The sequence below is a fragment of the Microcaecilia unicolor genome, chromosome 2, assembly GCF_901765095.1.
Source record: "Microcaecilia unicolor chromosome 2, aMicUni1.1, whole genome shotgun sequence".
In the NCBI taxonomy this organism is placed as follows: domain Eukaryota; kingdom Metazoa; phylum Chordata; class Amphibia; order Gymnophiona; family Siphonopidae; genus Microcaecilia; species Microcaecilia unicolor.
This window is the reverse complement of record NC_044032.1, coordinates 493,484,177-493,507,377: the sequence shown is the minus strand read 5'-3', so window position 1 is coordinate 493,507,377 and position 23,201 is coordinate 493,484,177. Positions and strand designations below refer to the sequence as shown.

Sequence of the window (23,201 nt, the reverse complement as noted above, 5' to 3'; positions counted from 1 at the left end):
CTGCTACACATAGGTGTTATATTTTATGGTAGTCTTAACTAGATAGTACCCAGAAGCGTAGTATCTATCCACCTCCTGGGGATCTAAAATGTTAGGGCTATCAACAACATCCTGGGAACTGGCAACTTGTAATCGACAGACTTTAACAAAGATAACAAAACAAATAAGCATATAGTTATACATCCTTATAGTTATCAATAAGGCATTATGGGTCCCTTTTACTAAGGCGCGTAGGTGCCTACGTGCATCCAACATGCATCAATTTGGAACTACCGCCCGGCTACCGAGAGCCCCGGGTGGTAATTCCAATTTTTATTTTCTACCACGTAGCGCTAACTGGGTGGTAATCGGCAGGGTATGCGCGCTGACAATTACCGCCTGGTTAAAGAATGAGACCTTACCGCTAAGTCAATGGGTGGCGGTAAGGTCTCAAGCCCAAAATGGATGTGCCAATTTTTATTTTGCCGGTGCGCTGAAAAATGGATCTGCGCGTGTCCAATACACACGCAACAGTGCAGGCCATTTTTCAGCGCATCTTAGTAAAAGGACCCTTTTTGTTGTTCTTCACCTTGTATGGATGATTTTCTTTCAAAAAATGGGTAATAAATATATGAATTAAATTGCATTTAAATTTAATTAAATATCAACAAATTGCATTTTATTCCTACAGCATGATATATAAAATTTCCTACCGCATACTGAAACATTGCAATGTTCCCAGGATAAATGGTGGGCCTTCATCACATAACACCATGGCATTTCGTCATTATCTGGACTTCTAGAGTAACAAAACAGAAAGAAGATCTATGAATGCTAGCAAGCTATTATGTAGACATAATTATTAGTATCATTGTTATCGAGAGCAATTTTCAGATTGATTGCAGTGGGGAAAATAGCACATCCACATGACATTTGCATAGAAATGTCTGCATTCTATTTCACCTTCCTTGTCCCCCTCCACAGAATAGCTGGTGGAAAGTATGTGGGTATTTTTTTTTATATATACACTCTTTCAGCAAACTTTCATACAGTAACTATTCCCATTGTTCATCTTTGAAAATTAGTTTAAGGTACATGCTGCACATTAAAATAACTTGTTTCACCTGGTGACTAGGGAAGATAAAATAAAATTGCAGATTTTTCAAAATATCATGTTCTCGTGCTGTGTCCCTCCCTCAACCTAAAATACTTCCTGAGGAATGCCTTATGAAAATTGCACATTTAGCAGAGCTGAGGACAATTTCAGGGATCCTTTTACTAAGGTGCACCAAAAAATGGACTGCGCTAGTGTAGGTGAGTGTTTTGGGCATGTGCAGATCCGTTTTTCAGCACGCCTGGACATGTGGCAAAATAAAAATTGGCGCACATCCATTTTGGGTCTGAGACCTTACCGCCAGCCATGACTTAGTGGTAAGGTCTCACGCGTTAACCGTGCGGTAATCATCTATGTGCATAGAATGACGATTACCACCCAGTTTCTGCCATGCACCAGAAAATAAAAATTAATTTTCCGGCGCACGTAGCGGACGCGTGTCAAAAATGAAATTATGCAAGGGCCACGCGGTAGCCGAGCAGTAACTCCAAACTGACGCGCCTACGCAGCTTAGTAAAAGCACCCCTTAGTCCAGCCATTTTAAGAGAGTAATTCTCTTTCAAAAGTGTTCTCATAATGTACTTTATACTTCTCAGGTATATAAAAGAAACTGAATATATAGACAGGAAATCTTTACTTGTAAGCCCAAAAAAGTGAATCAAATGAAAAAAACAGAGGTTGCACAGCTTTACGAAGAGCAAGGAATAAAGCAGGAGTTCAGAAGTTGAGCAGAAGAGAAACCAGGAAACACTCACAGCCTGATGTTCAAAACAGCGCCACAAAATAATGTTGCAACAACGTCAGAAAGGAACTCCCCAGTGCTCAACGCTAATGGCATGCAAATTTTATGCACGCTGTTAGCACTGGGCATTGGGAAATAAGAAGGGGGGAACGTGCCCAGCACATGCGCACAAAGGGGAGGCCTGCATGGCCAGGGGAATGAGGCATCAGCTCTGCAGTTTCATGCAGGTAACATTGCTCCAACGTTTGACATAGCTGGGCTAGTTAAGTAAAAGCTGCTAGACTCTTTTTAAGCCCATTCTCCTGCTGCCTGTTTTATGGCAGGGAGGGGACGATTCTACGCTATGGAGACAGAAACTTACAGAAAGCAAGTCAGCCAGTAGCTTTGGTGCAGATGATCAAAAACCCCACTCTAAACAGAATTCTAAAATTAGTGTCGGAACAGTACTTAGCAATATCACCCCTATGATCAAAGCTACTAGCATGCAAATTCATATGCGCTATTAGCTGTGATCATAGGGTTACTTCTGAAGAAGGATTGTGCCTGGGCATGCACCCAAGGCACAATCCTCCTGCAGAAATTGTTTGATAGGTCCGGGCTGTCAAAAAAAAAAAGTACGGACCTGTCAAAACATTCCAAGGGGCTAAAGGTCCAATGGACCTCCAGACCCCCTCCCCACCTGACAGAAGAGCCCCCTGACCCAACTTGGCCAGACCCAACCCGAAGACCCCTCCGACTGAAGATGACCTGACCCCCCCCTGCCCCCTGACAGAAGAGACACTTCCCATGGTAGTCTAGCGCCCCCTCTTACCCCAACCCTACCCCCACCCCGACAGAAGAAAGGGCTGGAAGTCCACTGGACCTCCAGCCCCCACCTGGTGGTCTAGCAGCCTCAAACCCCCATACCTTCAAATGATGAATGAGGAGGGAGTAGCACTCCCTCCTCCTTCCAGCGCCACCTCCAAAATGGCAGTGCCCTGCTCACTGCATCATGGGAAGTACTGGGTGGGGCTTCCCTACTATATAAGGGAGAAATTGCCTTATATGGTAGGGAAGCCCGGTGTGGCTGGAGATCTACCGGACCTCCAGACCTTTCTTCTTTCAGGGAGTGGGGGCTTGGGTCAGGGTAAGGGGAGGTGCTAGATCACCAGGGGAGGTCCCTTCTGGTGGGTGAGTGAGGTTGTTCTCCATCGGGGGAGACATCAGGTCAGGTCTGGCCAGGCCAGGGTGGGGGGGCTCTTCTGTTGGGGGAGGTCTGGCGGTCCATCAGACCTCCAGGCCATGTGTTTGTTGGGGCGGGCTTAGGTTTGACAGGTCCGGGAGAAAATCCTGGACGTGTCAAATTTCTTTTGCTGATCTCCTTCATTCCTCCCTTGCTCAGCAAACCCTAAAGCCAACTCCGAGCTGGCATAGGGTTTGTAGTGGGAGCAGTGCTCTTGTTTGGCATGCTGGGAGAAATGCGGGAAACCCTCATTTGCATGCATTTAGTGGTCAGAGCTGGCAAGTGTGTTGTTACACACGCTCACCGGCTCTGATCATCAGGCGGGAGCAAACACGGGCGCTAGTACGGCACTATTGGCTTTTAGTGCCTGCATTTACTTTTGATCATCTGCCCCTTAGATTTTAAAAAATCATTTTCACATCTTATCCCCGTCAGCATGATGGCTGATATAGACTTTACATTCCTGTCATGCCTCGATTTCATTTATATGGAGGAAGATCCAGGCAGTCAGGGAGGAAGGGCCATGCTGTGCAGGAAAGGGGACTCAAAACTCACAAGTGAGCCTGTGCAGACACCTACGCTAGCGCAGAGTGATGTTCTACATTCTGGCTTAAACTGAATGTTGAGCATAGTATTAGGAATACTTTGTAAGGACAGAACATACAGGCTCAGATGAATTGCTGAACTGAGTGTTTGAACTGATGAATAAAAGGGAAATGTCCCCAAAATTTGAAATATGCTATAATTTCCCCTTTAAAGAAAGATTGGGCAGACACATCTAATTATTATAATTTTAGACCCATCTCTACCTTTGCGACGTCAATCGAGAGAGGTATTTTTTTACATTTCTGGATTTTGGATAATTTGGTCTTGGATAAGTCTCAAGTGTGAGTAGGCAGTGACACTCAAACTTTGCTATTGTCTTTATGTTTAAACATTTTTTATTGAAAATAAAGCATAAATGAAGCAAAACATAACAAGAGTCTGAGTCATATTTTTTCTTATTAACAACAGTAGGTACCTCCCCCCTCTTGTACCCCCCCCCCCCTTTATTGAGGTAGTGCAGTAGAGAATCCCTTCTAAATGAACTGGATTTCTTTTTATCTGGAGTAGAGAGGTGTGGTAGCCGTGTTAGTCCACTTTTAAAGGTAATCAATAGAAATCAAACAAAATAAAACATGGAAAAAAATAAGATACCTTTTTTATTGGACATAACTTAATACATTTCTTGATTAGCTTTCGAAGGTTGCCCTTCTTCATTTCCGATCTGACGAAGAAGGGCAACCTTCAAAAGCTAATCAAGAAATGTATTAAGTTATGTCCAATAAAAAAGGTATCATCTTATTTTTTATCTGGATAAATGGATTCCTGTACTGCTGGCATCCTTGGACCTTTTCTCCACATTTAGTGAAGCCACGAATCTTGCTTTAGGATTGGTATGCATCAGGTATTAAGGAGACTGTCCTTCAGTGGCTACGTTCTTTTCTTCAACAACTTCATAAAGGAAGTTAATAAATCTACATCCCAATAAAGAAATAAACAATTTCCAAGTGAAAGCTGGTATGAATTTGGTCAAAGAAATATTTCTTTGGGAATGGGGTGTCCCCCAGTAGTTGCCAGGCTTCCTGATACTTTTTAATATTTATTTACAGCCTGTTGCCTTTTTTGTGTTTGGTTTTCTGCCTTTTTTTTTACATGTAGATAATATTCAGTTTTTGGTACTTTAGCCCCCAAAGAGAACAAAAAAATTAAGTTGTCAAATTATTGTCTGGTGAAAGTAAAGGACTGGTGCGTAGAGTGGTCCGGTTGTTAATATATCTAAAACTATTTATTTGGGATTAGATGGAATTCAGTGAAGCAATTTGACTCAGGTTCCCCAGTTAGATCACGTTGAAATTCCATGGGTTGCAATGATTTGGGCAAGTTATAGTGGGAGAGATGGAATGAGACAGGAATACATTAGCCATGTTACTTATTTTGTCAACTATGTCCTTAATTGGAGGCAAAAGCTTTAAGGACCATAATTCATGCTCTGTTTATGTTTGTTTGATTATTGTAATGTATATAGATAGATGATACAGGGTTCCACATTAGGAGTCACCGCCTAGGAAAATAATTTATGTGTCATCACTGATACATTGAAACCTTCTGCTTAGTGTTCAGTAGAGGCTAAAAAAAAGCAAATAGAAATTATTAGTAAAGTAATAGAGAACAAAACTGAGACTATTATAATGCATCTGTATTGTTCCATAGTGCCATTGCATCTCAAATATTGTGTACAATTCTGGTCACCATTGAGCTCATTTTCAAAAGAGAAAAACGTCCAAAAAGTGGCATAAATCTGCATTTAGAAGTTTTTCTCCCAAAAGCATCTAAACTCGTATTTTCAAAACCAACTTTTTAGACGTTTTTTCTATGAATTTCATCAGAAGTGCATTCAGATCACAAGGAGGCATGTCAGGGGTGTGTTAAAAGCAGGATCTGGGCCTTTTTTCCTAACATTTTTCCTAACATTTTTCAGCCATATTGGAACAAAACAAAACCGTCCAGAACTAAAACTAAGACATTTTGAGCTAGACCCGTTTTTATAACAAATAAGGCACAAAAGGTTGCCCAAAATGACCAAATGATCACTGGAGGGAATCAGGAGTGACCCCCAATATCCCCCTGGTGGTCATTGAACCCCTCTCACCCCCCCCCCAAATGTGAATACAAATATGATTTAGCAACATCTATGACAGCCTCAGATGTCAGAGCCAGGTCTATTAGAGCAGCATGCAGGTCCCTGGAGTAGTGTAGTGGTCAGTGCAGTGTAGTGCACCATGGCGTAGGGGACTCTGGCCCCTATCTCCCTCTACATGTCACATTTGTGGTGGAAACTGAGAGCCCTCCAGAACTCACCAGAAACCCACTGTACCCACATATAGGTGCCCCCTTCACCCATAAGGCTATTGTATACAGCTGTGGGCAGTGGGTTTTGGGTGGGTTTTGTGGGGCTCAGCAGACAAGATAAGGGAACAACAGTGAGATGTGTACCTGGGATCATGTTTTTGAAGTCCACTAGGTGCCCCATTTATCTCCTGAGATGTCTGGGAGACCAGTCTACTAAAAATGCTGGCCCCTCCTACATCCCAATGGCTTGATTTTCTACGTTTTTCATTTGGATTTTTTTTAAAGACCAAAAAAACAAAAAGTCCAAAGCATAAATCCTTGTTAGAAACTTTGAAAACAAAAGATAGACATTTTTCTTTCTGGAAAATGAACTTCTTTCTTATTCAGATTTTGGATGTTTTTTGCAAAACGTCTAAAGTTGGACTTAGATGTCATATTGAAAATGCCCCTCCATATCTCAAAAAAAGATATAGCAGAATTGGAAAAGGTACAGAGAAGGGTGACCAAAATGATAAAGGAGACAGGATGACTTCCCTATGAGAAAAGGTTATAGAGGGCTCTTAAGCTTGGAGAAGAAACGGAGTGGAGATACGATAGAGGTCTATAAAATCCTGAGTGGAATGAAATCTTTAGATACAAATTGCTTGTTTTCTCTTTCCAAAAATACAAGGACTAGAGGGGCACGCAATGAAGCTAGTAACAAATTGTTTGTTGCCAGAGAATTTGGTAAAAGCAGTTAGCTTAACAGGGTTTTAAAAAGGTTTTGGACATGTTCCTAAAAGAAGTCTATAATCCACTATTAAGATGGACATGGGAAAATCCACTGCTTATTCCTAGAATAAGCAGCTTAAAATCTGTTTTAGTCTTTTGGAATGTTGCCAGGTATTTGTGATCTGAAATATTATCTAAATGGATGAAAATATTACAGTTCCTTCAGAACATGGTAGCTAGGGTTTTATGGGATGAAAGATGAAAGACCTTTATATTATTTCAGTTACATTTGCTGCCTGTGAAGGAACACAGTCAATTTAAGTTGTTTACCTTGCTGTTCAAAGTTCTGTAGTTCAAGACCATTTTACGTGACATAATTAATTTTTCACTACTTCCCTAACAGACCATGCATCTGAGAATGCAAAACTTACTATGGCTACCTGGTACAGATGTAGTTAAATATGTGAAATGGAGAAAGTGGATATTCAGAATTGCTTGTCTCCTGAACTGAAGGAATAATAATCATTGCTTTCTTTTCAAAAGAGACTGAAGATGTATCTGTATTTTCAGGCATATGATTGCATTTGATGAATCTTTTTGGTAATTTTATATTCTAGACTAAATTTTCTATCTGTTTTCATTGAGCTAAAGAGACACTGACACACAGAGGATGTTAGCAGGGGATAAAGCCATACTTCCCTGATTGATTCATGATCCTGAGAGAAAGTGTACCAGTACTAGAGTAGATACCACATTTTCTGTAGAACTTCTTATCTGATATTGTAGTAAGAAAAAGGGGGTTCTGATTTTTGTATACACCAAAGTGTTCTGAGCTGTAAGAAGTGTTTTCACGTAGTTTATTATTAAGTAGGAAGAAGAAACATTTGAGTTGTAACTTTCCTTCACATATATCCCTGCATTTATGCATTGAGGTGTATAGTTTTCTTTGTTGCATCCCTGTTAACCAAGGTTCTATAAAAAAAAAACCTTTATAGTTCAACTAGTCCTTAAATAAACCACATCTTGTGGAATAAACATATTCTGTTAAACTTTCAGTTGGTCATCTTTTCATTATCCTGTATATAATTACTTATAAAATTTTCCTTTGGAATTTAACACCTTTTCACTAGATTTTCACTTATTTTTCCTCTCAGGTCTTTTTGGAACTTGAGACAAAGTTACTTTGTTAATGAAGCTTTTCCCTTTGTCTTTACATGAACACTCTATCTGAGGTAACATTTCAGGCCATCAGTGATGCACTTAAATCCTATTCAGGTACATGTAGCACAGCGTCAGCTCATGGGACTACGGGACTTACATTGTGTAGCATACAGATGTACACAGAGGAAGGGTCACAACAGAATAACCTTTCACTGGTTAGAGTAGTAATTTTTTTATAAATTGTAATCAGTGTGTCAAGAATTTTCAGAAAAGAAAAGCTTAAGTGGGGACAATCTTTGTTGACTTTCGGTTGTGCTCTGTTTAGCCTTATTTTGTGAAGGCTTATAAGATTGCTACTGCTTCTATACATGCGGGTGCTCCCCTTTCCCCATATATTTAACCATCTCTCTGACCTCATGTGCACCTTTCTTTAAATTAGTCACCTTACTTTCTAACTCCTCTTAATCTCTTACCTATCTATATGTTCCATCTTTGCTTATACCCTACACTGTCAATTAAAATGTTATATGACGTATTGTGTTGGCATTGTAAGTAGTATAGTATGCCATATTATTTGAACGTTTTTAAAATGAATCGGAGATAATATTATTAATAGACGATTAAGAGGTGATTATCTATTGCTCATGTTTGATTTATTCTCATTTATTTATTTGACTTATTGTACACCGCCTTGAGTGAATTCCTTCAAAAAGGCTGTAAATAAATCCTAATAAATAAATAAATAAATAAATAAAATATGCTTTCCTCTCTTTGCCCGACCCACATCTAGTACTTTTGATTTGAAAAATTAACTTATTAAGAGACATTGCCCCCAAGTGAAAGCGGGATCACAACCCAGCGATTTCGAGCAGGATGAAAGAAGGAAAGAGATACTTGATGAAGCGAGGTAAGACAGGGTTCCTGGTCACAGTTATGAGCAGCATATTCGGGAACGCCTCGAGAACAAGTAAGGGTACGAGGGCACCCCCCCCTCCCCCTCCTAACAGAGAGAAAGCAACACAATAAAACATTTGTTATTGTTTTCGATGTTCTAATAGGCGGTAAGCTCCACCCAGGCTTCAGCCCAAATATTGGACCAGATAGGCTCATGCTGTCTCCTGTCATTATACCTCCTTGCCAAAAAGCAGAAAGCCTCTCTCTTACACTGCAGCAGCTCTCTGTTCCCTGTGCAGCTCTTTGGTCAAGCATTCCTTAACCCGCCATTAGGCTGCAGGAGGAGGTAGGAGCAGTAGCTAGGAGGCACAAGTCTTCTTTCATGACTTCCCCTGCCCCTGTGCAGTATGAGGCTCTCAGCTCCTGACCTAGAGGAGTACAGAAGAGAATATTGGGGTTGCTCAAACACCCATAGCACCAAGAGCTGGCACACATAGTCCAAGAACTTTTTTGTGCAGATTCTCCGGACATTTTCAAATGTATCAAAAACAAAAGAACAGCACCACAAATCTGGAGAACCAGAGCTAACTTGAACAAAGGTTATTCAACGTAGAAACTGTGCCCAATGTGGCCACGTTTCACGCAAATGGGCTGCATCAGGGGTCATATAACATCAGAATGGATGCTGTTCACCCCATCTGTATGTGAAAAGGAGTTTGATAACATTGCTCTCTGAGGAACTGGCAGTTGTGTCTTAGTTTTGTTGAGAAGTATCCATTCTGATGTTATCTGATCCCTGAAGCAGCCCACTTGGATAAAGGTGGCCAAGCCAAGTCAGGCACAAATTCTAAGTTGAATAAACTTTGTTCATGCTACCTCTGTTTTCCAGATTCTTGGTACTGTTCTCTTTTATTTTTGCTGCTGGTATTATAGCACCTGCCTCCCCTTTTATGTATGTTTTCAAAATGACTTTCCTATGCCTACATGTACCCTTTGGGAAAAGGCACAAAAACACAAAAATTTCCAAAGACAAAACATACAAAATTACCAATCTCTTCTTTCAGACTGATCGGGTTCAGTTCCTCACAAATCAAAATGGATCTTAAGTTAGTTGAGCAAGATGCACTCTCAAGCTCTCACTTCCTACTCAGGTATACCCAAAAATTTTAAGTAGCTTCAAATATTCAGGAGTCTCTGGACTGGGTCTCTCCAGACATCTGGCTGCATCCAGGTGCTGAATACCACCAACTACATGTCTACAATTCTCTTGTAGACCCCTTTCGCTCTGAACGCTTCTCAAATCCCTTTTCCTTGCTAGGCACAGCAGACCTATGGGAATCTCCTTTCCTTGAGCAAGTCCTAGCTGGCCAAGAAAAGAAGCAGCTTTAAGCAAGAGAACATAAAATAAATGACACATCATTGTTATATTTTTTCCTCCTGAAGATGCCAGTGGCACTGCTGCTAAATAAACTTTTCAAAAGATATTTTATGAAAGTTTTCTTTCTCACTAGGGAGGCTGTGTTTCCAACTTCTGAAGCCCATTTCTTCCTCCATCTCCTATGAAAACTTCTTAAGGTCAGTGAGAGCCAGTAGCAGAGCAATTAAAGGGATTTCCTGAGGGTGCTGTGAATCTAACGCAAGAGACTGAATCAGAACATGAGAGGGGGATTGGAATAGCATCCTTGTTGGTAACTTTTATTCTATTCCCAGGTAAGACTTGAATTCAAAGGCTATATTTTTTTTAACAAGGACTCTAGGTTTCTAGGCTATAAGATTTATGCTTTTCCTGACATGTCACAAGCATAAGAAATTCTTGCCTTTGGCCTTCTGCTGTTCAGCAGGGACAAAAGTTCTTGTTAGATTTTCTTGTAAATATTTGGTGATCAAAGGAGAGGAAGAAATATGTTCTTTTATGACCCTGAACAATTTCTGCCTTTCTAGTTGCTCCTTCTGCCATATAAGATAACTCTTTGAATCTCTCTCAGGTTTCAGTTTCTTAAAAGACATTAATTCAAGGCCCATGATCTTCCGCCAGACACATCAGCAAGGATGGCTGCAGCAGATGAGTAATTTAATCTTGATCCTCAGACTATTGTTTGTTACCAGTAATTTGAATTTCTGGTTTCAGAGATGGCAGTCACTCTTACTTTACTGCTGGTGAAACAATATTTCTTAATTAGGGCTGCACTCACCCCTTGCTCTACTCTTCTTATACAAACAGAAAAAATGCAAAGAAATAAGATTTATTTGAACAAATTGCTTTTGGGGTAACGTTTTTCCTGCTGATTCACGTGGTGGCCCTTTTATTAAGCTGTGGCAAAATCTGGGCATAGTGCATCTACGTGGCTTAGTAAAAGGGGCCCTTAGATTCTATGGAAAAAACATTTGGGCTATGGGTCTAAGAAGGGTTACAGTGGCAAGCTCTGATGGATTTGCAAAGAGATGAAAGTATTATTATATTAAGAGCAGATAAAGGAGGGGGTGGAGCTCCAAGATATTGATAAATATAGGTTGGAAGCAACTAGACAGGCGATAGTGAATTTTACATGACACTATCACAAAATCCAATATCAGTTATTCAGGAAGAAATAAAATGTATATTATTGGAGGCAAATCAGAGAGGCATTATGTTAACTAGAGAGTTTCAATACTTATTTAGGCAATATCAGGTGATACCTCATATATATTTCATTCCTAAGATTCATAAATCCCTGGATATCCCCCATGGGTAGGCCAATTGTGTCGGGGAGAAATTCTTTATATGAACCTTTGTCCTAATATTTTGATTTTTATATTCAACCATGAGTGCCTATCACCCCATCCTTTTTAGAAGATTCCACACATTTAATTCAAAATTTGGATACAATAGATATTGGACAACATTTGATTACTTTGGTAACTCTAGATGTAGTATCAATATACACTAAAATTCCATAAGATAGAGCATTACAATTGGTAAATGAACATTTGCAATATGTGGAAATGTCTTTAGAGAAAGTGTCATTATTGAATCAGCTAGCAAGAACAGTCATAACAATTTTTTTTTTTTTTGCATTTGGGAACATTTGCAAACCCACGGGGGTTGCAATGGGAGCCAAGGCAGCTCCAACTATTGCATGCTTATATATGGTGGATTTTGAAGACTGGTTTTTGTGTCCTTCCAGATTTATAGCACATGTTTTATTCTGAAAATGGTTTATTGATGATGGGATCCTAATTTGGGTGGGTGATAAGGAGTCCCTGAAAGAATGTTTTTGTTATTTAAATACATACAATTTGACTCTCATATTGGAGGTTCATAAGTACATAAGTAATGCCATACTGGGAAAAGACCAAGGGTCCATCGAGCCCAGCATCCTGTCCACGACAGCGGCCAATCCAGGCCAAGGGCACCTGGCAAGCTTCCCAAACGTACAAACATTCTATACATGTTATTCCTGGAATTGTGGATTTTTCCAAGTCCGTTTAATAGCGGTTTATGGACTTGTCCTTTAGGAAACCGTCCAACCCCTTTTTTAAACTCTGCTAAGTTAACCGCCTTCACCACTTTCTCCGGCAACGAATTCCAGAGTTTAATTACACGTTGGGTGAAGAAAAATTTTCTCCGATTTATTTTAAATTTACTACACTGTAGTTTCATCGCATGCCCCCTAGTCCTAGTATTTTTGGAAAGCGTGAACAGACGCTTCACATCCACCTGTTCCACTCCACTCATTATTTTATATACCTCTATCATGTCTCCCCTCAGCCGTCTCTTCTCCAAGCTGTATAGCCCTAGCCTCCTTAGTCTTTCTTCATAGGGAAGTCGTCCCATCCCCGCTATCATTTTAGTCGCCCTTCGCTGCACCTTTTCCAATTCTACTATATCTTTCTTGAGATGCGGCGACCAGAATTGAACACAATACTCAAGGTGCGGTCGCACCATGGCGCGATACAACGGCATTATAACATCCTCACACCTGTTTTCCATACCTTTCCTAATAATACCCAACATTCTATTTGCTTTCTTAGCCGCAGCAGCACACTGAGCAGAAGGTTTCAGTGTGTTATCGACGACGACACCCAGATCCCTTTCTTGGTCCGTAACTCCTAACGTGGAACCTTGCATGACGTAGCTATAATTCGGGTTCTTTTTTCCCACATGCATCACCTTGCACTTGCTCACATTAAACATCATCTGCCATTTAGCCGCCCAGTCTCCCAGTCTCGTAAGGTCCTCTTGTAATTTTTCACAATCCTGTCGCGATTTAACGACTTTGAATAACTTTGTGTCATCAGCAAATTTAATTACCTCGCTAGTTACTCCCATCTCTAAATCATTTATAAATATATTAAAAAGCAGCGGTCCTAGCACAGACCCCTGAGGAACCCCACTAACTACCCTTCTCCATTGTGAATACTGCCCATTTAACCCCACTCTCTGTTTCCTATCCTTCAACCAGTTTTTAATCCACAATAGGACATTTCCTCCTATCCCATGACCCTCCAATTTCCTCTGTAGCCTTTCATGAGGTACCTTGTCAAACGCCTTTGAAAATCCAGATACACAATATCAACTGACTCCCCTTTGTCCACATGTTTGTTCACTCCTTCAAAGAATTGAAGTAAATTGGTCAGGCAAGATTTCCCCACACAAAAGCCATGCTGACTTGGTCTCAGTAATCCATGTCCTCGGATGTGCTCTGTAATTTTGTTTTTAATAATAGCCTCTACCATTTTCCCAGGCACCGACGTCAGACTCACCGGTCTATAATTTCCCGGATCTCCCCTGGAGCCTTTTTTAAAAATGGGCGCTACATTGGCCACCCTCCAATCTTCCGGTACCACGCTCGATTTTAAGGATAAGTTGCATATCACTAGCAGTAGCTCCGCAAGCTCGTTTTTCAGTTCTATCAGTACTCTAGGATGAATACCATCCGGTCCAAGAGATTTGCTACTCTTCAGTTTGCCGAACTGCCCCATTACGTCCTCCAGGTTTACCGTGAAGTCAGTAAGTTTCTCCGACTCGTCCGCTTGAAATACCATTTCCGACACCGGTATCCCACCCAAATCTTCCTCGGTGAAGACCGAAGCAAAGAATTCATTCAGTCTCTCCGCTACGTCTTTGTCTTCCTTGATCGCCCCTTTTACCCCTCGGTCATCCAGCGGCCCAACCGATTCTTTTGCCGGCTTCCTGCTTTTAATATACCGAAAAAAAAATTTCTATGTTTTTTTGCCTCTAATGCTATCTTTTTTTCATACTCCCTCTTGGCCTTCTTAATCTGCGCCTTGCATTTGCTTTGACACTCCTTATGCTGTTTCTTGTTATTTTCAGACGGTTCCTTCTTCCATTTTCTGAAGGCGTTTCTTTTAGCCCTAATAGCTTCCTTCACCTCACTTTTCAACCAGGCCGGGTGTCTTTTGGACTTCCGTCTTTCTTTTCTAATTTGCGGAATATGTATGGCCTGGGCCTCCAGGATGGTATTTTTGAACAGCGTCCACGCCTGTTGTACAGTTTTTACTCTCTCAGTTGCCCCCCTAAGTTTTTTTTTTACCGTTCTTCTCATTTTATCATAGTCTCCTTTTTTAAAGTTAAACGCTAACGTATTTGACTTTCTGTGTACAGTTACTTCAAGGTCGATGTCAAAACTGATCATATTATGGTCACTGTTATCAAGCGGCCCCAGTACCATAACGTCCCTCACCAGATCATGCGCTCCACTAAGGACCAAGTCTAGAATTTTTCCTTCTCTCGTCGGCTCCTGCACCAGTTGCTCCATAAAGCTGTCCTTGATTTCATCAAGGAATTGTATCTCTGTAGCGTGTCCCGATGTTACATTTACCCAGTCTATATTATTTGGATATACTTATTACAGTTGTAGGGGACACATTTGATATATCAGTATTTTGAAAACCCACTGATAGGAACACTTTATTACACTATAAGAGTTATCATCCTTGACGATTAAGAGGTGATTCCAATGGGACAGTTTCTCCAGATCAAAAAATGATGTCATACTTGTGGGGGTTTTCAGTATCACTCTAAGGAGTTACTTAACAGATTTAAACAAAGTTTTGCATTTACTAGGGCAAGAAATTTGAATGAATTACTGTTGAGATTGAATGTTGATGGAGTCTAGGGTGATCAGGAAGGAGGGCATTTCAAGTGTAATAATTGTGTCCATTGTAAATTACAACAGTGGTACACAATTCAATGATGGGAAGAGAGTTTAAGCTACAACATAGAACTGATTGTAATTCCTCTCAAGTTGTTTATGCCATTTGTTGCCCTTGGGAAAACAAAACGTAAAATAAAGCAGAGAACTGCTGAACACCTTAGCAATTTACAAGTACGTGAGAAAGATGCTCCCTTGGTTTTTCCTGCAGCCTGTAAAAGCTTTTAAAAAATGGCCATGCGGTGAGGTAACTCTTGCTGTTTGGCCATGCGGCAGGGAACCCCACCGCCACACATTGAGGTGGTGATAAGGGCTCCGGTGTTAACCCAGTGGTAACCGGCCAGCATGCAGCGATGTCAAATTACCGCCGGGTTAGCGCCACACAAGTCATTTCCGGGGGGGGGGGGGGGTTCTTTTTCCCCCAGAAATGGCTTGTGCTCAGAATGGGACTACCGCCTACAGCCGCATTGGGCCAGCGGTAGTCCTGGAAGAGCGAGCGGTAAACCTGCGTTGGGTTTACCGCCACTCTGTAAAAGGACCCCTAAGTGGCTTACGCTGTAATATGTGTCCTAACAACACAGTGGAGGGAGGAGTCAGGTTAGAGATAAGAGCTCATGTGCAGGCATTCTTAGGAAAGTTTCATGAGACAAGTGGGAAGCCATGTTGCAGGTTAGCCAAGAATATTATGAAATGTTTATTAATTTCAAGTTAGTTTAGTTTCTTGATTCTAGCATGGGGGAGGTTTAGTCATGAATGCTGGATTTATTTTCCCAAATAACTTTAAAACATCCTACTGCAGCAGAAACTTCTGCCTGAAATTTGAAACGTAAGTACATAAGTGCATAAGTATTGCCATATTGGGAAAGACTGAAGGTCCATCAAGCCCAGCATTCTGTTTCCAACAGTGGCCAATTATCCTAGAAATAAGCAGTGATTTTCCCCAAGCCATTTTAATAATGGCTTATGGACTTTTCTTTTAGGAAGCTATCCAAATCTTTTTAAAGGTAAAATTATGTATCATACCTGATAATTTTCTTTCCATTAATCATAGCTGATCAATCCATAGACTGGTGGGTTGTGTCCATCTACCAGCAGGTGGAAATAGAGAGCAATCCTTTTGCCTCCCTATATGTGGTCATGTGCTGCCGGAAACTCCTCAGTATGTCGATATCCAAGCTCCATCCGCAGGACTCAGCACTTAGAGAATTACACCCACAAAGGGACACTCTGCCCAGCTCACCACCGCCGAAACGGGGGAGGGGAATTAACCCAGCTCATCCCCACACAAGTGGGGGAGGGGAATCCGTCCAGCTCATCCCCGCGGAGCGGGGGAGGGACACCACACCCGCCGATGCGGGGGGATCTGGCTTATCCTGCAACCGCAACCGCGGGAGGAGCTGACTGACCCTAACACCGCCGAAGCGGGAGGGGTACAAAGCTGCCCTACAGCCGCACGAAGCGGGAGGGAGCGCCGGCAGAATTTATGTCTCAATCCAGCCCCGAAAAACGAAGGGGAGAGGAATGCAGCAGCTCACTGTAACACAAACTCGTCTCAACTCTTGAAGAATCCAATTGAAAAAACTTGAACACGAAGTCCTCCTGAACAGGAACTGAAGACTAAACTTGAACCTGAAATACAACCAGAATATAAACAGTACAGATATCTGGGAGGGGCTATGGATTGATCAGCTATGATTAATGGAAAGAAAATTATCAGGTATGATACATAATTTTACCTTCCATATCATCATGCTGATCAATCCATAGACTGGTGGGATGTACCGAAGCAGTACTCACCCAGGGCGGGACATTGAAGTCCCTGACCGCAACACTGAAGCTCCAAACCGGGCCTCCGCCCGAGCAGCCACAGTCAAACGGTAATGCCTGGAGAAGGTATGGGCCGATGCCCAAGTTGCCGCCTTGCAAATCTCTTCCAAGGAGATGGACCCAGCCTCTGCCATCGAGGCCGCCTGAGCTCTAGTGGAGTGAGCCTTCAGCTGGATAGGCGGCACCTTCCCCGCGGCCACATAAGCCGCTGCAATGGCTTCCTTAACCCATCTTGCCACTGTAGGCTTAGCAGCCTGCAGACCCTTAAGAGGACCTGCAAACAGGACAAACAGATGATCCGATTTCCGGAAATCATTGGTCACTTCCAAGTATCTGATGATGACTCGTCTCACATCCAGATATTTGAGAGCAGAGTATTCCTCTGGGTAGTCCTCCCTACGAAAGGAAGGGAGACAGATCTGCTGATTCACATGGAAGCGAGAAACAATCTTGGGCAGGAAGGAAGGCACTGTGCGAATAGTCACTCCTGCCTCAGTGAACTGCAGAAAAGGCTCTCGACATGAGAGTGCCTGGAGCTCGGAAACTCTTCTGGCTGAAGGATAGCCACCAAAAAGACTGCTTTCAATGTCAGGTCTTTCAGAGATGCCCTCGACAAGGGTTCAAAAGGTGGCTTCTGCAAGGCTCTTAGCACCAGGTTGAGATTCCATGCAGGCACCACTGAGTGCAGAGGAGGGCGCAGGTGATTAACTCCCTTGAGAAAACGTACCACATCTGGCTGCGAAGCCAGGGAAGCACCCTTCAGGCGGCCCCTGAAGCAAGCCAGAGCCGCTACCTGGACTTTAAGGGAACTGAGCGACAGGCCTTTCTCCAGACCTTCTTGCAGGAACGCCAGCACAGAAGAAATTGGAGCAGTGAAGGGAGAAAGTGAGCCTGCTTCATACCACGCTGCAAAGGTACGCCAAACCCTGGCGTAAGCAGTAGAAGTAGAGCGCTTCCTCGCTCTCAGCATAGTGGCGATGAGCTTGTCTGAGAAGCCCTTCTTCCTCAGACGCTGCCGCTCAATAGCCAGGCCGTAAGACCAAAGGGGGAGGGATCCTCCATCACCACGGGACCCTGATGCAACAGGCCCTGCTCCACTGGCAGCCGCAGAGGGTCGTCCACTGAGAGCCTGATCAAGTCCGCATACCAGGGACGTCTGGGCCAGTCCGGACCCACCAGGATTATCCGGCCCGGATGCTTTGCCACCCGGTCTAGTACCCTGCCCAACATGGGCCAGGGCGGGAACACATAGAGAAGCTCTTGTGTCAGCCACTGTTGGAGAAGAGCATCTACTCCCAGAGATCGAGGGTCCCGTCCTCTGCTGAAAAAGCGCGGCACTTGGCAATTGGCCGATGACGCCATCAGATCTAGGCTTGGCTGGCCCCAGCGCTTCGTGATGTCCAAGAACGCCTGAGCCGATAACTGCCACTCTCCGGGATCCAAGGTATGGCGACTGAGAAAGTCCGCCTTGACATTCATGACTCCGGCAATGTGGGCCGCTGACAGCTGTTCCAGGTTCGCTTCCGCCCACTGGCATAGATTCATGGCTTCCTTGGCTAGAGGGGCGCTCTTGGTACCTCCCTGGCGGTTGACATAGGCCACAGCCGTGGCATTGTCCAACAGGACCCGTACTGGCTTCAACGCCAGTACCGGGAGGAACTCCAAAAGCGCCAACCGAATGGCTCTGAGTTCCAGGAGGTTGATAGACCACTTTGCCTCTGCAGGAGACCAGAGCCCCTGCACTGTCCTTCCCAAGCAGTGGGCTCCCCAGCCCGTCAAAGAGGCGTCCGTCGTGACGACAATCCACTCCGGGGTCACAAGAGGCATCCCTGCAGACAACTTGTCTGTCTTCAGCCACCAGCTCAGCGCCTTGCGCACTGCTGGGTCCAAGGGAAGGCGCACAGCATAATCCTCCGACACCGGAGTCCAGCACTGCAGCAGAGAGTGTTGTAGTGGTCTCATATGAGCCCTGGCTCAGGGCACTACTTCCATCGTGGCCGTCATAGAGCCCAACAGCTGCACATAGTCCCAAGCCCGAAGCGGAGAGGCTACTAGGAACTGGTCCACCTGAGCCTGAAGTTTGACAATCCGATTGTCCGGCAGGAACACTCTGCCCACTTGGGTGTCGAATCGAACTCCCAGATACTCCAGGGACTGAGTCGGGCGCAGCTGGCTTTTCTCCCAGTTGATGGTCCACCCCAGGGAGCTCAAAAGAACAATCACCCGGTCCACAGCTTTGCCGCACTCTGCATAAGAGGGGGCTCGGATCAACCAGTCGTCCAGATAAGGATGGACTTGTACTCCTTCCTTTCGCAGGACTGAAGATGTATGGTCCATATATTGTTTCTTTTTTTTAATTTAATAAGGTATACATCAGAACACTATTATTGCACTATATCTGTTCAAACTTTGTCAATTAATTTTTATGTTTGTTTGTTCTTTATAAGGTTTTCAAAGGTAACAGTACCCATGACCCCATTTTTATATGAAGACACTTTTTAAACCTAAGAGTGAGCCGTTTAGTGTTATTGGCCAATCCTACAATTGCTTGATTATGGACCTGTTTAAATGCGTTTTACTATTTATTCCCTCAATATTATTCTATTATTACTTTTGCTTTATTTTTGCTTCATTTTTTAATTTTCTTACACGTCTATACATAATACTTTCATATTTATTATTCACACACTCAGTATCTTCCTATTAAAACCGTTCGATATGATTATTTTTTTTTCTATAGCCAAAATGAACCACATCGCAGATAGACAAATAACCTTACTCTATAGAAGCGGCATGCTGCCTTTCTGGAAAATATGACAATGATGTTTGTGCAATTATGACTATCACACTGGGTTTCAAATAGACGGAGATTTCTGTGGCTCGCAACATGTCATTTTAAGAGTATGGTCGTCCATCTTCTTTCTGTTTCTATGACAAAGTCCTTCTGAAGTCATCTCATTTACATTAGGTGACCTCAGTTCCATCTGCTTTTTTGGCACCAAATTAAATATTTAACCGCTGGTGTATTTGGCATACACCTTTCGCTCATTACTGATGCAGGATGATACACTTAAGTGTTTTACCGTCTTTACATCGCAAATGGTCTTTTTTAAGATAAGCTCTTCTTGAAATTCATTTATAAAGAAATCAGGCACTTACAAGAGGGAAATATAGTTGTTTCTTGGGTACAGTCTCAGCAGCTGCATAAATTTATTTTAACAAGACTTCGTTTTCTTTAGATTCCATAAGCTGCATATTGTTTACTTGTTGGGTACTTCTCTATTTTATGATATCACGTATCTTTAAATAAAAAAAATGAGGCCTGGGAACTCCAAGGATACTGCCGTAACATTATAATCGGTTTAAAAATACAATCCCGTTTTTTTTACAGAAAATCCACAGAGGATCTCACTAGGTCCATATTTACTTTATTTGTTGTATACTGATGGCTTTTATTTCTACCACATTATTTGTATATACAGCTCTTTCCTATTGGTCTGTGAAACTTATACTTACGGACTTTTTATCGTCTATGTAGACCAGTTTTATCAGGACTGTATACACGAAAAAAGAACCACAAAGGTTTGTTTGTCACACATTTCAACCTTGCTCATAATTAACCCCTTATGAAACCCTTTAAAATAGCTTTCAGTCTGGGACATTTCATGTACCCTTTGATATATGCTTTGCAAACACTGATTAATGAAATATTACTCCCAGAACACTATATTTCAGAATCTGCATAGTAGGGCGGTTCATTTCTAATATAGATTAGTAAAAATTTAACTTAGGATATTCAATTAGCAGAAATACCTTATTTACATTTTAAACCACGAGCAACCCAACGTCGTAATCACTAAGAATAAAATGTTTTCTGATATTTTTAAGTTTTTTCCGATACAACTGTTCACAGTATTTGTTGCACAATTTGTAAGATCTATGGCGCTTTTAACAATTACGTCATATTAGCTCCATACTATCCATTCTCAAAAGCCTTAGTATAAGTTACCCTTGTTGTATTATGCCTATGATACAATACGTCCTTTTTAAGGCTCTTTTAATGTTATTATTTTTTTTTTATATAGAAGAGATCAACCAACCCCCCTTTTTCTTGAATGTACAAAACTTTCATCTGTGAATATAAGAGTTATGTAATTTTTATTGATGTATGTCTATTTGTCACACAATTTGAAAGATTCACGGCACTCTTAACAATCACGTCGTGTTGGCTCCATACTATCCATTCTCAAAAGCCTTTCTATAGGTTACCCCTGTTTCATTGTGCCTATGCTAATAAATATGTCCTTTTTAAGGTTCTTTTAAAGTCATTACATTTCAATATAGAAAGGATAAAACCCCCCTTTTTTAAATATACAAAACTTTCATATGAGAATATAAGAGTTATGTAATTTTTCTTTAACAATTTTTATTGATGTATGTCTATTTTGCATGTAACTTTTGTTCCTGTTTTTGATCATCTTGTTTCATCCTCCTTAGACTTTATTTAAGTTCTTGAATGAATTTAAGCTCCATTTTTTGATATATTATTGCTGTGGCTATTGATTCATTTACACTTATATGTATATTTTGATCACATGAACACATATGTATGTTGTTTTTTATTTATATATTCTTTTAAATGTTTTTTTAGACTCCTGAGGCAGGCCTGTGGCTGAAACACAGTACTGTGTCGAGTCTACATTAAAGTTCATTTATCATACACCACTACTGTCAGTCTCCTGGAGTCATTGGTCCACTTCCCACTTCTCTGTTTACATTTTGACTTTGTGGGATTTGGTGTTCATCCACTCAGGTGGACAGCCTACCCCATTGAATTTTTGCTTTGCATTTCACCCTGAGTTATCAAGGGACAGAAAATAAAGGCCTCGGCACAGGGGGACAGGCACCAGTCAGAGCAGCTGAGAGGGGAAGGGGGTGAGAGCAAGATTCCCACGGGCCCAGTCTCCAAGGGGAACCCAGTGCTGAGGTCTGTCTCTCTCCTTCTCCTGACAGGACCCCAGTGATTGCATCCCAACAGGAACAGGAGAGAGAAAACTCTGGCACCCCCCACCCCCCTGTAGAGGTTGGGGAGGAGCAGACATAGGGCTTCATGGCCTGTGGTTTGGCTGGCGGGGGTTCCCAAGCCCCACCAGCAGAAGCCGTCCTCCAGCACTGTTCTCCGACGCAGTGCCTGACATCGCACATGCTCATTTGTGATGAAATGGTGTGTGACATGAGGGGAAAAGCAGCTACAGGCCAGGCAAAACAGCGGAGAATAGCGCTGGAAGAAGGCGTCTGCTGGCAGGGCTTGGGGACCCCCACCAGCCAAGGTATGTGGAATTATGGCAGGAGAAGGGAGTGGGGCACAATGTGAGCCCCCACTTTGGGCTCCAGCCCCCCTCCCAATTTTTTAAGTCTGGCAATGTGCAGTCCAGGTGGCACGGCAACAGCGGTCTGGGGAGAAGCCCGGCAGCAGCAGTCTGGGAGGGGTCCAGGGAACCCGGTAGCAGCGGCCCTGCCCCCGGCCCTGCTCAGTCTCTCGGTGGCCCTGGCACCAGTATGGATTCTTCTACTTGTTTGCTGGAGTAGTGAGTCCTTGTCGGTATTTTCAGAGACCTCAGAGAGAGATTCTCATCACAGTACCCACCAGCAAAATAAGCACTATCCTTTCAAAGAGTGTACTTTTACACTAGTCAGTATTTCATAAGAGATCACATACATACATACATACATACATACATATATGACCACATCTGTGTGTAAATGACTAAACTAACACCAACATGGGAGTATACTGTATGGCTTAAAGTACACACTCCCTTATAAATTGCCCTCTAACTTCCGGATTCTATATAGGTCACCCAAAGTTGGGCATGGATCCCAGATGCACAGGTACACTAATTAGTCAATTACATACTAACAATTATTGGAATTAATTGGCACTTAATTGGCAGTAATTTAGAGGTTACATGCGCATCTGCCCTATGCACTATTCTATTACATGTGATTAAATTTCATAGCATGCAACTCAAAAGGGGGTGTGGCCAAAGGAGGGGCATGGATGGTCAGGTACTTTCCCAGAAGTTAGGTACAGTGCTATAGAATACTTGGATTTATACATCCAATTGCCATCAGTTGGGTGCAAGGATTTAAATCAGGTTTCATAAATCCAAGCCCACAGATTTGGCATGGGAATTCGAACTAAGCGCTGTTCTATAAAAGTTGCTTAGTGCTAAATGCCCTTTATAGAATTATTTATTTATTTAGATTTTGCTCACACCTTTTTCAGTGGTAGCTCAAAGTGAGTGACATTCAGGTACTCTGGATGTTTCTCTGTCCCAGGAGGGCTCACAATCTAAGTTTGTACCTGGATTGCAAGACCAGTGCTCTAACCACTAGGCCACTCCTCCTCCTTAACAGCACCTAACTTTGGGTGACATGTACAGAATCTGGTCTTTTTTAAATGGCCAACAAAAGGCACTATTAGGAAAGGTAATGACTATT

At 42.4% G+C, this 23,201-nt stretch overlaps 1 protein-coding gene across 1 annotated transcript in view; it reads right to left on the bottom strand.

Moving 5' to 3' along the window:
- The window catches only part of HGFAC (HGF activator), a 152,938-nt gene that overhangs the window by 33,947 nt on the left and 95,790 nt on the right, over positions 1 to 23,201 (bottom strand). Inside the window, exon 9 of the mRNA XM_030191140.1 lies at positions 693 to 778. Within this exon, the coding sequence (XP_030047000.1) occupies positions 693 to 778 (86 nt within the window). The remainder of the gene's footprint in view (positions 1 to 692; positions 779 to 23,201) is intronic.